This window comes from Bubalus kerabau, chromosome 17 (genome assembly GCF_029407905.1).
Source record: "Bubalus kerabau isolate K-KA32 ecotype Philippines breed swamp buffalo chromosome 17, PCC_UOA_SB_1v2, whole genome shotgun sequence".
Lineage (NCBI taxonomy): Eukaryota > Metazoa > Chordata > Mammalia > Artiodactyla > Bovidae > Bubalus > Bubalus kerabau.
Window position 1 is genome coordinate 14,989,199 of NC_073640.1, and position 14,464 is coordinate 15,003,662.

Genomic DNA, 14,464 nt, shown 5'->3' on the forward strand with positions numbered 1-14,464 from the left:
CTGACGCAAGTGTTATTTTGACCTGACAGTAGTGAGCTCCCAGTCTGTGTCTGTATTCCAATTTTGAGATCTGAAAACTTGCCCATCCACGTTATTTATTTTATTTTTTTAATACTGCTCCAGTTTACATTTTGACTTAAAGTTTCCAGCTTCAACTTTCTGGTCTCAGTTGAGATTCTGAGGTTTGGAGAGGTCAGAAGACAGAGCTGTGAAGAAACCCACAGAGAGGGAAAACACTTCTTTGCATCTTAAACAGTACCCTGGGGAGTGGAGGGGGAGAGGGGGCAGGGAGGTTTAGACCGAAGGCCAAAATGCAGAACCGCATTTCTGTCACAAGTAGCAGGGCACATTCAGACTTTTTGCAGATGTTCCCTTTTCAGGCTCAGTTTGAGCTCCAGGGTGATTTGAAAAAGCAACTAAATTCTTTTTTGTTTTGAACATTCTAGTGGAACTCCAGGCAGCTGCAGCTTCCTCTCTGTGCCCTTAACCTTGGGTTCCTTGGGTCTGGGAGAGGGTATGCGGGAGGCAGAGCCACGCTGCGTGTGCGTGTGTGTGCGTGTGTGTCTCTCTTCTCACTTCTGTGCAGGAGGCAGAGCCACTCTGCGTGTGTGTGTGTATGCGCGCGTGTGTGTGTGTCTCTGTCCTCACTTCTGTGCGGGAGCAGAGCCATGCTGCGTGTGTGCGCGTGTGTGTGTCTCCTCACTTCTGTGCAGGAGGCAGAGCCACGTTGTGTGTGCATGTATGTGTGTCTCCTCACTTCTGTGCGGGAGGCAGAGCCACGCTGCGTGTGTGTATGTGCGTGTGTGTGTGTGCGTGTGTGTCTTTCCTCACTTCTGTGCGGGAGCAGAGCCATGCTGCGTGTGTGTGTCTCCTCACTTCTGTGCAGGAGGCAGAGCCACGCTGTGTGCGCGTGCGTGTGCGTGTGCCTCTCTCCTCACTTCTGTGCGGGAGGCAGAGCCACACTGCGTGTGTGTGCGTGTGTGTGTCTCCTCACTTCTGTGAGGGAGCAGAGCCATGCTGTGTGTGTGTGTGTCTCCTCACTTCTGTGCAGGAGGCAGAGCCAGGCTGCGTGTGTGTGTGTATGTCTCTCTCCTCACTTCTGTGCAGGAGGCAGAGCCACGCTGTGTGTGTGTGTGTGTGTGTGTGTATGTCTCTCTCCTTGCTTCTGTGCAGGAGGCAGAGCCACGCTGCGTGTGTGTGTGTCTCTCTCCTCACTTCTGTGTGGGAGGCAGAGCCACGCTGCGTGTGTGTGTGTCTCTCCTCACTTCTGTGCGGGAGGCAGAGCCACGCTGCGTGTGTGCGTGTCTCTCTCCTCACTTCTGTGCGGGAGGCAGAGCCACGCTGCGTGTGTGTGTGTGTGTCTCTCTCTCCTCACTTCTGTGCAGGAGGCAGAGCCATGCTGCGTGTATGTGCGTGTGCGTGTGTCTCCTCGCTTCTGTGCAGGAGGCAGAGCCACGCTGCGTGTGTGCGTGTCTCTCTCCTCACTTCTGTGCAGGAGGCAGAGCCACGCTGTGTGTGTGTGTGTCTCTCTCCTCACTTCTGTGCAGGAGGCAGAGCCACGCTACGTGTGTGTGTGTGTATGTCTCTCTCCTCACTTCTGTGCAGGAGGCAGAGCCACGCTGCGTGTGTGTGTGTGTGTCTCCTTGCTTCTGTGCAGGAGGCAGAGCCACGCTGCATGTGTGTGTGTGTCTCTCTCCTCACTTCTGTGCGGGAGGCAGAGCCACGCTGCGTGTGTGTGTGTGTCTCTCTCTCCTCACTTCTGTGCAGGAGGCAGAGCCATGCTGCGTGTGCGTGTGTGCGTGTGTGTGTGTCTCTCTCCTCACTTCTGTGCGGGAGCAGAGCCATGCTGCGTGTGTGTGCGTGTGTGTGTCTCCTCACTTCTGTGCAGGAGGCAGAGCCACGCTGTGTGTGCGTATGTGTGTGTGTGTCTCTCTCCTCACTTCTGTGCGGGAGGCAGAGCTGTGGTGCATGTGTGTGTGTGTCTCTCTGCTCACTTCTGTGCGGGAGGCAGAGCCACACTGCGTGTGTGTGTGCGCGTGTGTGTGTGTGTGTCTTCTCACTTCTGTCAAAGTGAGTGGTCCGACGGGGGTCTCTGAGCCCTGAAATTCCTCGGCTGAGCGTGACTGGCTCAGGAGGACTTCTGGGGGGCTGGGCAGAGCAGGTCCTGCCTGTGGTCCTGGGTATGCCGTCCCGGGGCCAGCTGCATGTTTCATGTGTTTCTTGTCTTCCTTCAGGCCTGGGCCGTTTTTAAAGGGAAGTTTAAGGAAGGGGACAAGGCTGAGCCAGCCACGTGGAAGACGAGGCTACGCTGTGCTTTGAACAAGAGCCCAGATTTTGAGGAAGTGACAGACCGGTCCCAGCTGGACATCTCTGAGCCATATAAAGTTTACCGCATCGTCCCCGAGGAGGAGCAGAAATGTAAGTGTGCTTTCTTTATGGGCACTCAGCCCGACAGAGACCACCTGGGTCTGGGATCCGAGTGGCCGCCCACGGGTTCCAGCTAAACAAATAGCTCTCTCTCTTGTGTCAGCAGAGGCCAGGGTCTCTTTCCACTGACCTCACCCACCATCTGCCGACTGATGGGGCAGCCTCATGGTGGGTGAGAGGCGGTGGGGAGATGGGGCAGCCTCATGGTGGGTGAGAGGCGGTGGGGAGTGGGGCAGCCTCATGGTGGGTGAGAGGTGGTGGGGAGATGGGGCAGCCTCATGGTGGGTGAGAGGTGGTGGGGAGATGGGGCAGCCGCTGGTGAGGGGCCTGCTGACCATAGGACCAGGAGCATGTGCTGGGGCCTCCCTGGGGCCCAGCAACCAGCCTGGATGGGAGCTAGGCTCCCCCAATGGTGTGGATGAGGGATCCCTTCTGTTTCCCAGCAGCCCGCAGAGCGGTCTAGGAGAGAGGAAGGTGGACAGAGAAGGGACGGCTGATATGTGATTCACTCCAGCAAGGTTCTGGAGTGAGTTTGCATGTGGCACACTGCTGGCTTCAGGGCTGGAGACTGGATAGGCTTCTAGATGCTGGGTCCTGATGGCCAATTGGGAACTGCAGGATGTGATAATTCCCACAGTCTCCTCCCGCTGTAAATCCCCAGGAAAGCAACTGTGAGGCGATTACAGCAGAATAACCGAAGCCACGTCGGAACACGGTCCTGCTTCCCACGCACTGCTCTGGGCAGACATCACTAATCCATCTGGTGTGGCTTTCTGGTCTGGCCTCAGTCGTTTTCACGGTGCTGTGCTCTGTGGCCGCTCCAGGTCAGAGCCGGCCCAGCGGGATGAAGCCTCATTACCATCCCGGGTTTAAAATCTTCTAATCCTGATTTTCTTAGCCTCTGATGTTGCAGTTAGTCTTGGCACAGCATCCTTTTGTCCTTAGCCACTTAACTTAGTTGTCTAGTCATGCCAGCTGGGAAGAAGTTGAACCTTCAAACTGCCTAGGGCTGGGCAGAAATTCAGAATTTTTGAGGGAGCTCTTAGCACTGCAGGGAGGTTGAAAATGATGTTGACATGTAGTTTTTGCAAAGTTAAAAATTGGGACTGTCACAAACACCGGGTTGAGCAAAAAGTTTTTTTGGGTTTCCCCACAAGATCCTATGGAAAAGCCCAAACGAACTTTTTGGCCAACCCAGTATGTGGTGAGCCTGGGTCAAAGAGGTGCTGAGCCAGTTAATGAGGGCGCCTGCGTGGTCAGAGGTCTCGCGGGACAACACGTGTTGCTGTGGCCCACGGTCGGTGGCAGGAGGCTGAGCCGAAGCGGCCTATCCTGCCGGGCGTGGTTGGGGGGATCTCTTCTGCTGATCATTTGTAGCTTAGTTGTCTGTAAATTAACACCCAGCTCTACAGAGTCTGAACTCTGATCGATAATCAGCAGTAAGTCAGACAGACTGACCTTCCCCTGGGGGATCTGCTGGCCTCCCCTCAGGGGGACGCCTCTCAGCGAAGACTGGGAGACTCTCTTCCCAGCTTACTTATCATTTTTGTATCATTTCTCATCAGCACGGAGCAAACTGTGACTTGAAGGAATAGGGAAGTTGCTCTAATCTCCCGCCCCCAGGGTCAGCCAGGCTCGACCGGGCAGGTGACCCTGGTGTGTTTATAGCCCAGAGCGCAGCCAGCATCACCTGCAGGGTGGATGTTACAGAAGCAGGGTTCTCAGGGGCCGGGGAGCCATGCATTTGCATAATGTCCAGGTGGGCGCACTCTCCTGGCTGCCCTGGGGGTGCCCCACCTGCCCCCTGCTTCCCCTGTCAGCAGCTTCCAAGTGAATTCCCGAATCTGTCAAAATGGAATCAAAAAAGTTCAGCCTGGGTGAAGCGGTGGGTTGATTCTCCAGATGACGAGGAGTGATGAAATCCAGCAAACCAGTGTTTGTTGGTCATAATACATTGGACAGGTATAACGAGGCGAGTTTCTGGCCCAGGAAGCGGCCTGGTGATGGAGGGAGAAACTAGCCCGGTCCAGAGTGGTTGTCATGGGAACACTGGTGCGCCTGTGGACGGTCCCTGCTGCGGGCGGGTTCCAGCCTGGGCACCCTTGAGCCTATGGTGCTCAGCGTGTGTGCACACAGATGCACATGTGTATATTTGGAAAGGCCAGAAAGGGATTTCCTGCCCATTGACTTTAAAAAAAGACTCCAGCCTGCACACACATTTGCCAGGAAATCTTTGCGTGTCTTCAGATGCCCAAGCTTGTAACTGTGAGCCCTGCTGGGTGTGGAGCAAAGCGAATATGAGCTCACTTGAGATCTCGGCAGACAGAAGGAAGAGACCGAAGCCCTGCCTCGGCCCTTGGGGCGCTGGGCACAGCAGCGGCCAGCTGCTCCTCCACCCTGCTGGTTAGATGACTGGTGCAGCATGGGAAGACCAGCGCGCGGCCTTTCCCAAACCAGAGAAGACACACTGACTTCTGTTTCCTTCAACCTAGCCTTAGAAAACCGCCGCCTGTGGCCTTGGTGGTGGCTGTGACGCCTCGGCGCCCTCTGTCACGCGCTTGTCCGTTTTTCCCTAGGCAAATTAGGTGTGGCGGCCCCGGGCTGTGTGAGCGAGGCTATGGAGATGGAGTGTGGGCGCTCTGAGATCGACGAGCTGATCAAGGAGGTGAGCGGTGCGGCGTGTCCAGGGTGTCGGGGGGACAGCGGTGCCTCGCCTGGGGCACCGGGGGCCTCAGGCTGCCACGCCTGCCAGGATGGGACAGGAGGGCCTGGCCTCGCCCACTTGTCAGCGCCTGCACCTCGCATTCCGTCCCTTGTCCCGAGGGCTGGGGCCCAGCTGCCTCTGCATCCATCGAGTTCCCTCAGCCCTAGACTTGTCAGGTTTTGAACATTTTGGATGGCACTATGTATCACCTGGCCTTTTTTAGGCAGGCTGCAGTGGAAGAAAACCCATAAACTTCCCTTGCTGCTGGGGGCTGGGTTCATGACACGGATTACACACCAGCCCTCACGCGGCTTGGTGCCTGTCCTGTGGGTGCCGCTCCTAGTCCTCAAGGAGCTGGAGAGCTGTCTAACCAGGCTTATTAGAATCGTCTGTAAGCTCACAGTTCACAGGCTGTAAGGAAAGGCTTCCCAGGGTCTCCTTAGGCAAAACACATGGTTTTGAATACTGATTATAGCTACCTTAGCTCCTTAGCTCTCTTTCTGTGGCCATTGCAAGGCTGACACTGCCTAGCTAAAGTAATCCCACGCAGCTTGTGTAGAAGGTGGTGTAGGTGCTCTAGCAGTTCTCAGAATCCGCAGGGCAGTGACAGAACCTTCTGGAGAAGCTTGAAGGCAGAGGATGCAGGTAGCTGAGTGTAGCCTCCTCTGGGCTGCCCTCCTCCCTGGAGGTGACAGCCATCACGTCTCTGGGGGGGGCTGGAGTGTGGCAGACCGCCCAGCATCGCTGCGGGCTCCCCCAGGGCGTCAGGGCAGCCGGGTGACTGGGCTCATGGGTGCTTCAGCAGGCAGTTCCCTGTAAAAGGCCAGAGAACAGGTGAGGGCCCCGCAGAGGCTGGTGGTTCGGTCACGTGCTGTGATCGCTCAGCCTGGTGGGTTTATCATCTTGGGTCTCCCCTTCCTCTCGTGTGACGGAGGTGATGGAATGGGTCTAGTTAAGACTGGAAGCCCAGTGACGGCCGCCCTCTCCTCTTGCAGCCTCCCGGGGATGACTACATGGGGATGGTGAAGAGGAGCCCCTCGCCGCCCGAGGCCTGCCGGAGCCAGCTCCTCCCGGACTGGTGGGTGCAGCAGCCCAGCGCAGGTGAGGGCAGGAGCCCCGCACTGTGGGGCAGATGTGCCCTGATGGCCGTCGGTCTTCATGCCTTGCTGCTGGGGGTGGGCGGGCAGCAGGGCAGCCCTGATTCCTGTTTTCCTGAGGGTGACTGCGCCCAGCGAACTGTGGTGGCTTTTGACCCCACAGGCAGAGCCCGGCCACAGCTAGGCCCCGCTTGCCACTGTCCCCTGAAGGCAGTGTGTCCTTTGTGTTGGAGGTGGCGCTCCCCACTGGGCTCCTGGCGAGAGTGGGCGGAGGGGCAGGAGGCCACGGGGGCTGTAGGTCAGCCTCTGTGACACTGAGGCCTCGGAGTCAGGGATGACCTAGCGTGTCTGAGACGGAGGGAGCACGGAGCCTGGATTTGAAGCCTGTGCCAGAAGCTGCGTGCCTGCCTCGAGCCCCCTTTTACTGGATATAAAGTGGAGACACCAGGACCCGCTCCCGGGGTCGTGAGGATGGACTGAGGTCTCTGCCCTCTCATTAGCTCCTGATGCCCCGTCCTGCTCCTTGAAACGACCCTCCTCACCCGGGAACGGGCTGCTCTGCTTCCTCCCTCACCTTTCTGTCCCCCGTCCCCTGTGGTAGACCAGGAAGTGACCGCTGGCCCAGCGGCCTCAGAGGTAGCCAGGCTTCGGGGCCTGGTGTTGCCCTGAGTCCCTGAGCCACAGCAACACACCCGGGGAACCCTTGAGCCCTGGGCTCCCTTCAGAGATCAAGCTGGGGTGGGGGCCACAGTCCAGCGGTGGTTTCAGGAGCAGAGCCCCCCGGGTGGGAAGGAAGTGTGGCCCCACAGTGTCACCGGTCCACAGTCCCACAGGACAGCGGAAGTCTCCTCCACGCCGGTCAGGTTGAGGTCCGGTTTTCTGAAACATGGTCGCTGTGCCGGAGGGGAGAACACAGCATGGTGGAGGCCTATGGCAGGGCCTGGGGAGCGCGCGGGGCCTTTAGAGAAATCGGGAGGAACGCGGGGCTGCCTCTGACGCTGCTTTCTTTTTTCGACAGGCCTGCCACTGGTGCCAGGGTACAGCGCCTATGATGCCCACCACTCAGGTAGGGGGGCTCGGGCTCAGGACAGGGTGGGGGCTTGGGGGGATGGAGCAGCGCGTTCTTTTAAGACAGAGCTCTCAGGATCAGTGGGTGCCCCGAGGGTTGTGAATGAGCGCGATCTGGTGTTGGAGGTGGGGAGCCCAGCTCCTCCTCCTCCTCACTGTTGGGGTGTGAGCGACTGGCCTCTCGGGGCCTGTTCTTGGGTTAGACCCACAGACGGAGCCACAGAGCTCCCGACAGGTGAGATCCTGCAGGAGGATGGGTGTGGGGACTCGGTGAGCCCAGGGGGACGGAGCGAAGCGTCGGCGCCTCAGGCTCCTCCTCCGTGAAGTAGGAACAGCCGTGACAGCCCCCCAGCGGTGCCGTGAGGGCTGGTGTGGCGTTACTGCAGCTTGCGGGCCCCATCGCTGATGTCAGCCTGCTTTACTGCCATACCGTCTCCACACCTGAGCTTATGACGATGACTCTGGTAATGGCGGTGGCGGATGTCACTGCACGCGTTTCCAGCTGGGTGCCGGATCCACGCCGCTCATCACTGTGCCACCTCTAGGCAGGTGCCGCTGCTGCTACCCTGGCACAGGCTCGGAGACCCCAGGTCCCCCAGCGGGCTGCGGCCCCGGGCCGCCCTGTCTGCTCCCATCCCCGCAGCAGAGGTGGCTTGTGCCGCGTGGTGGTCTAGTTTTGCTGGGGGTGTGGACTGTGGCCTCTTGGATTCACACTCAGGCTCGGTGGTGGCATCTTCAGGGCGGAGGAAGGCGCTGTCTTCCCCAGCAGCTGCCCGGCTCTGTGAGAAGCGAGCAGCCTGGCTCATCCAGACGGACCACGGGACATCAGGGCTGTGGGTCTTGGGCTTCCCGGTGCAGCAGAGGGAACGGGGCTCGGTGGGCCATGTCTCGACCATGGCCCTCACCAGACGGGTACTGGGGGGAGGTGGAGCTGGGTCTCCCCAGGCAGGATAGGGGAAACTACCCCGGCCTTAGAGCTCATCGCTGTTACCAGCAGCCTGTGAGCTGGGGGTGGTCAGGACTCAGCCTCACAAGAGGAACTAGGCTTAGAGGTTCAGTCCTCTGCCGGGGTCCCACAGCCAGGGAAGCAGGGTTCAGGGTTCAGACCTGGGCATCTGTGCCCACCAGAGGCAGCGTCCAGGGTAGCCTGCTAACTGGTGCTTTCTGGGCCAGGGAGTCACAGGCACAGGGCTGGAGGCCTGGGGGTGAGAAGACAGCCTGGGGACGAAGAGCCCTGGGTGGTGCCGGAGCCGTCCAGCACGTGGGGAGACCCGCGGCCATGGCCCAGCGAGGAAAGTCGACCGCCGCTCCTGCGGAGGTGGTGGACTTCGGTCCCTCTGCTCGGTTCACACACACACCCCGCTGGGTAAACAGGTCGTCAAGGGTCCCCTGTCCTCATCCCTGCAGGGAGGAGGCAGCGAGCGAGGCGGGAGGGTGCAGTGGGGAGTGGGGGCCCCCATCTCTGGGCGGCCCTGTGGACACAGACACAGCTGGGCTCACCTCCCCCACATTTTCTAGAGACTCGGCATCTGGGTTTCTGTGTGAAACCTTCCATACAAAACGTGGGCAGCGCATGTGTGTTCAGGGCCCTTGCCGCCGGCGGTCCACATGTGCCTGTGTGCTGGCGTGCGCTATGTCCGTGTGGTGGCCGGGGTCACGGCGACATCTGGAGCGGACGGCGCCGTGGACGTGGGGCAGCCTGCCGGGGAGGGCTGGGGCCAGGTCCCCACCTAGCAGTTGTGTGGTCAGGGCTAGCCCGTCACCTTGTGCACGCGTCCCCCGCCTGGAGGCTGGTGTGATGGCCTCGTCCTCGGGTGGGTGCAAGGACTCAGCGAGGCCGGGGCACGGCACCTGGCACAGCTGAGAGTGGGGCTGTGACGGGATTCGGCTCTCAGCTCCGTGTCATCCCAGTTCATGGAGCCACCGCTGACACGGTGCTCACTCATGCCAGGCAGACACACTCCCATGGCCCTCAGCCACCTGGCGGGGCTGTCGTCTCCACTTTGCTGACGGGGAGACTGAGGCACGGAGCAGGGGACCCCCTGCCCCAACCCCTGGCTGGGCCCCCGCATCAGGTGGCCGGGTCCCAGGGTCCTTGCTCCTGGCGTCTTTGCGCCACTGCCGTGGTCAGACTGTCCCCCAGCAGGGCCGTCCTCCAGGAGCAGGGCAGGGCTGTGGTGGGCTCCTCGGGGGCCGTGCTGAGGCGCTTCTCCTCGGGGCCCCTTCTGCAGGGCTGAGGTGGGTGCATGTCCTTGCTCAGGCCCTCCTGGGTTCCCCACCCCCTCGCCCCTGCCCCGGCCTCTCCGGAGCACCTGTGCGGCAGACGTTCACACGGTCAGAGGCGCTGGTGAGAGATAAGGCCTCGGTGATGACAAGGCCAAGGGGCAGAGTGGTGACAGTTGAGCGGGAGTGTTCTGTTCACTTGGGACAAAGGTCGGCACTGCTCTGGAGGGGAGGGAGTGTTGGGTGTGCAGACGAGGCGCGGGGGGAGGGGATGAGACGTGGGCTGGGGACACAGGCGCAGAGCCCCAGGGGCTCAGTTTCCCGAAAGTCAAGTAAATGAGGTGGACCAGGGCACCCAAAGACCCCAACAGTGTGTGCGCCGGGACCGCTGAGCTGCACTGTGGGAGAAGATGGCGCCTGCGGCTGCAGCAGGCAGCCTCCACCTGAGCAGGTTCCTTGCGCAGAGCCCAGCGCGAGGGTCCACCCGGGCCTGGCAGCTGGCCGCCTGCGGGGCCACCCCCGCCAGTGGGGCAGGTAGTTGGAACATCGCATACATTCGGGGACGCAGTGGAGTTGGGCCATCCACGGCTGGTGTGGCTCCACAGGTGGCCCTTGGCGGGGCTGGGGCCCCAGGCCCATCGGTAGTGTGTGTGTGGTTGTAGCAGATGCTGGGAGTTACTGAGGCCTATTACAATACGGGTCCCTCTGGGGAAGGGGTGGTCCCTAGGATCTGATGCTCTGTTCACTCCCACCGCAGAGGTGCCCCAACCTTAGTCACTTGAGGCCCCACCTTTGCCATCGGTTCTCACATCAGGGTGTTGCCTAGACTACTATCAATGTCCTGCGTTTTTTGTCAGTCAATCTCACTTTTACAATTTAAACTTAAGTGGAGACCATCCATCGTTGCCTGTAAAACAGAACCAGTTGTGCTTGCTCTCAGTAGGAAGGCGAGGCCACAGCAGGTTCAGGGGAGCCCAGACCCTGCGCCGTCCGCCCCCATGGCTCACGGCCTCTGTCTGGTCTGAGGGAGGTGGGCGGCATTGTTAAGACTCATCAGCATCGCACTGGGGTGTTCTTCCTGAGGTGACTAGACACTGAGAGTGTGTGGAAAGTGGGATAACCTTTTCATTAAATGCTGTCTCCACTCCTCCCCCCATGGTAATCTTATGTGTGGCACGTTTTGGGAAACATTGCCTTAAATTGAGTACTTTTCAGACTTCTTCCCAAGAATAGGTTTGGATGAAAGGTTTGAGATTTTTAATTGGAAATTCAGGCAACCCCAAAGCAACTGGGAATTTTTCAGGAAACACATTACATCTTTGCTTTCCCTAACCTGGAAATCATATCCAGCGTTTCCTTCCATTATGAATGTGGGCAGTACTGTGTGTGTGTACGTACATAGGCACATTTATATGTATGTATATACACGTGCACACGTTGTAGTCCAGCATTGCATGCTGTGGTTTATCAGTGCTGTAGCGGTGCCTGTGGGGTGGAGCTGTTTTCCTAAGAAATGAACACAGTTGACCCTCAGCTGTGACTTGTAAATTACAGCAGTTGAGAGACAGAAGTGGGGTGGGGGGTACCACAGTAAATATTACTACTTTGACTCACTGGCTTCCTTGGTGATGCTTGGTATTTATTCACGCTTATAAAAATGTTATTTTTAGAAGGGGTGCATGAAGTTCCCCAGAAAGTGAGGAGGCCCCAGGTGCAGAGGGCCAGCCCCTCCCATCCTCCTGGGAAGGCAGACTCGGGACAGGTGGGCACAGCAGGGATGGTGCCCCCCGCCCCGCCCCGCCCCCTGACCATCCCCGTCTCCCCACAGCCTTCTCCCAGATGGTCATCAGCTTCTACTACGGGGGCAAGCTGGTGGGCCAGACCACCACCACGTGCTCCGAGGGCTGCCGCCTGTCGCTGGGTCAGCCTGGCCCGCTGGGCGGGAAGCTGTATGGGCCCGAGGGCCTGGAGCTGGTGCGCTTCCCACCGGCCGACGCCATCCCCAGCGAGCGGCAGCGGCAGGTGACGCGGAAGCTGTTTGGGCACCTGGAGCGCGGTGTCCTCCTGCACAGCAGCAGGCAGGGCGTGCTGGTCAAGCGGCTGTGCCAGGGCCGTGTGTTCTACAGCGGGAACGCCGCGCCCGCCCGCGACCGGCCCAACAAGCTGGAGCGCGACGAGGTGGTCAGGGTCTTCGACACCAGCCAGTTCTTCCGAGGTCAGTGCCCACACGCCTCCCTCCTGTCTGCGTCCAGGGGTGGCCTGCTGAGGGGCCTGGGCTGGGGTGCCCCTGCCTTTGAGCCCTGCCGGTTCTCCCCGAGCCATCCGGGCCCCTCCTTCCTGACCCCTCCGTTTGGAGGGGGCACCGCTGAGGGAGTCACAGCACTGAGAGCCTCGCCCGCTGCTGTGGGCTGTCCCCTTGCCGGGGAGCTGGGAGGAACAGTCTCAGGCCCCACCTCCGGCCAGTGGGGTCAGAATCCACATCTTGGCAACAAGGCCCCCAGGGGCTGTGTCCACATTGTGAGACATGCTGACCTTGTACACGCAGCATGGGAGCGCTGCCTGGGGCTGCTGCTGCCTGTGAGGTGGGTGGTTAGGCTCCCACTGCGGGACCTCCCCCTGGAAGCTCAGGCCGGAGGATCACTCACTCTGGTCCTGAGGCTCCTGCCAGTTCCCAGAACCCTGATCCTCTCTCTGTAGCAGCAGCAGCCGCCGCCAGACACCTCCTAGGGGGCTTCCTAGAGAAGGGACCTGGAAGGGTGGGCGGGCGTAGGTGCAAGAGCCCTGACTCCATCTAGCCAAGGGGGTGGGTGGCCGGGCTTCACCAAACCCCCTTACCTCCCCCGACCCCCTGCTCCATCCACAGAGCTGCAGCAGTTCTACAACAGCCAGAGCCGGCTGCCCGACAGCAGAGTGGTGCTATGCTTCGGAGAGGAGTTTCCGGACACAACCCCACTGCGCTCCAAGCTCATCCTTGTCCAGGTGAGAGCAGGGTGGGCCCAGGCCACAGGGACAGGGACTCACGTGTGAGCAAGCATGGGTGAGACCCTAAGTGGGCAAGAGGATCCTCTTCACCTCTGAACTAAATTCTCAGGTTCTAGGACTCTCAAAATCTACATGGTTTCCACTCAGTTTTTTTTAAAACTCGAAACCACCTTTTCAGAAAGTCTCCCAGTTCAGTTTTCTTAAGGTCTAGGCGATAGATGAGGGTTTTGCCAGCCCTGGTGAGCTCTAGTCAGAAGTGAACCCCACGGGTGGAATTGTGGGCCCCGGCTCACCAGCCTGGGACACTGCTGGGAGGGTGTGGCGTGCTCTCTGGGGGTCCCGAAGGTTCTGGGTGACAGCTCTGTACCAGGTGCACAGAGAGCCCCCCTCCCCTGCTTCGTCTCTGACCTGTCCGCTGATGTCCCAGGTGGAGCAGCTATATGTCCGGCAGCTGGTGGAAGAAGCGGGGAAGGGCTGCGGCCCCGGATCCTTGATGCAGGCCCCCGAGGAGCCCCCACCAGACCAGGTCTTCCGGATGTTTCCAGAGATCTGTGCCTCCCACCAGAGACCTTTCTTCAGAGAAAACCAACAGATCACAGTTTAAGTCTCCAGGGCACTGCCACCCACCCACCCCCAACAGCTAGAATCTCATTATTACAATTACCATCAGATGTGGAGGCCCCTGCCGGGGGTGGAGGGCTTCACCCTGCTCTTCGTTCAGTAAGGGCATCCTGAGGACCCGACGGGGAACAGCACCGTGCCCACTTCTGTCACTCAGGTAGAAGCATCGAAACTCAAGCAGATGCTCTGGAGGCTGAGCTGTGTCCTGCGGTTAGGACATTCTTTCCTGCGTTTCTCTCTGATCATCGTTAGTTGCTATGACTCTTTCAGCATTTGGGGCTACCTGATGTTTCCAGAGACTGGCATTCAGTTTTACTAGCAGGTAGCTGTTTCCAGGAAAGCAATTCTGGAAAAGCAGAAGACCACTTTTGTTTTTATCTTTGGTTAGAGCTAGAGTTAGGATTCCACGGGCTTGATTCAGTGAAGTGTCTCCTTACCTTTAAGCATGTTGATAAGATTTAAAAACACTTGGATACCAGCCCGCCTTTCATAAGTGAAAGCAGAACTCCTGGCTCTTCGGAAGAAGGCGTGTTCGTCCTAGAATTTGGTGTCAGGCACGTATCTCCCTGCCAGGTGAGCTGGTGTCTCCATCTTCAGATGATGAAAACTTCCCTCTTGGGCCCTTGTTGCCAGGAAACTTAGAGCTGAATTTATTTTTCATTTCTGTAATTAAATCATCCAACATACAACTCTTTCCTTTTCAATGGTTTGACCTATTTTTAAAATATTTGTACTTTTCATTATCTTTTTTAAATTAATGGTCCTATTGTAAACTGTCTTGAATCTTTTATATATAAAGTGGGCAAGAATATAAACCCCAGGTTCAAAAATAACTGGATGGAATAGACTTTTTGATTGTGCCTTTGATTCAGTCACGCCATTCATGGGCCGGGGGTGTGGGATGTGTGAGGGCGGCTCGGGGACGTTGGATGGGATGTGTCTGCTTTTCACCACGACACTGGTCCTCTGGCCCTAGTGCTCCTTGGGGGTCAAAGATGACCCTGCTCAGCGTGGAGAGAAGGGAACCCTCCTACACTGTTGGGAACGTCCACTGGGGCAGCCACTGTGGAGAACAGTGCAGAGGTTCCTTAAAACACTAAAAACAGGGCTTTCAGCATCCTGCAGTCGCACTCCTGGGCACGTATGCAAACAAAGCTATACTTTGCAAAGATCCCTGTACCCCTATACTCAGCGCAGTATTCACAACAGCCAGGACATGGCAGCAACCTAAGTGTCCACCATGAGATGCGTGGACAAGAAGCTGTGATGAGATATATATATGTATGCATTTATATATGCACACACAGTGGGACATGAGTCATAGAAAAGGAAGGAAATAAGG

General features: G+C 58.4%; 1 protein-coding gene across 3 annotated transcripts in view; it reads left to right on the plus strand.

Moving 5' to 3' along the window:
* The window catches only part of IRF8 (interferon regulatory factor 8), a 558,308-nt gene extending 544,353 nt beyond the window's left edge, over positions 1-13,955 (plus strand). For all 3 annotated transcript variants that reach the window (XM_055553938.1, XM_055553937.1, XM_055553939.1), the window contains 7 exons: positions 2,235-2,418; positions 5,004-5,092; positions 6,127-6,232; positions 7,247-7,294; positions 11,348-11,734; positions 12,383-12,498; positions 12,929-13,955. In XM_055553938.1, the coding sequence (XP_055409913.1) occupies positions 2,235-2,418; positions 5,004-5,092; positions 6,127-6,232; positions 7,247-7,294; positions 11,348-11,734; positions 12,383-12,498; positions 12,929-13,105 (1,107 nt within the window). In that variant the 3' untranslated portion in view covers positions 13,106-13,955. The remainder of the gene's footprint in view (positions 1-2,234; positions 2,419-5,003; positions 5,093-6,126; positions 6,233-7,246; positions 7,295-11,347; positions 11,735-12,382; positions 12,499-12,928) is intronic.
* Positions 13,956-14,464: the final 509 nt, after the last annotated feature.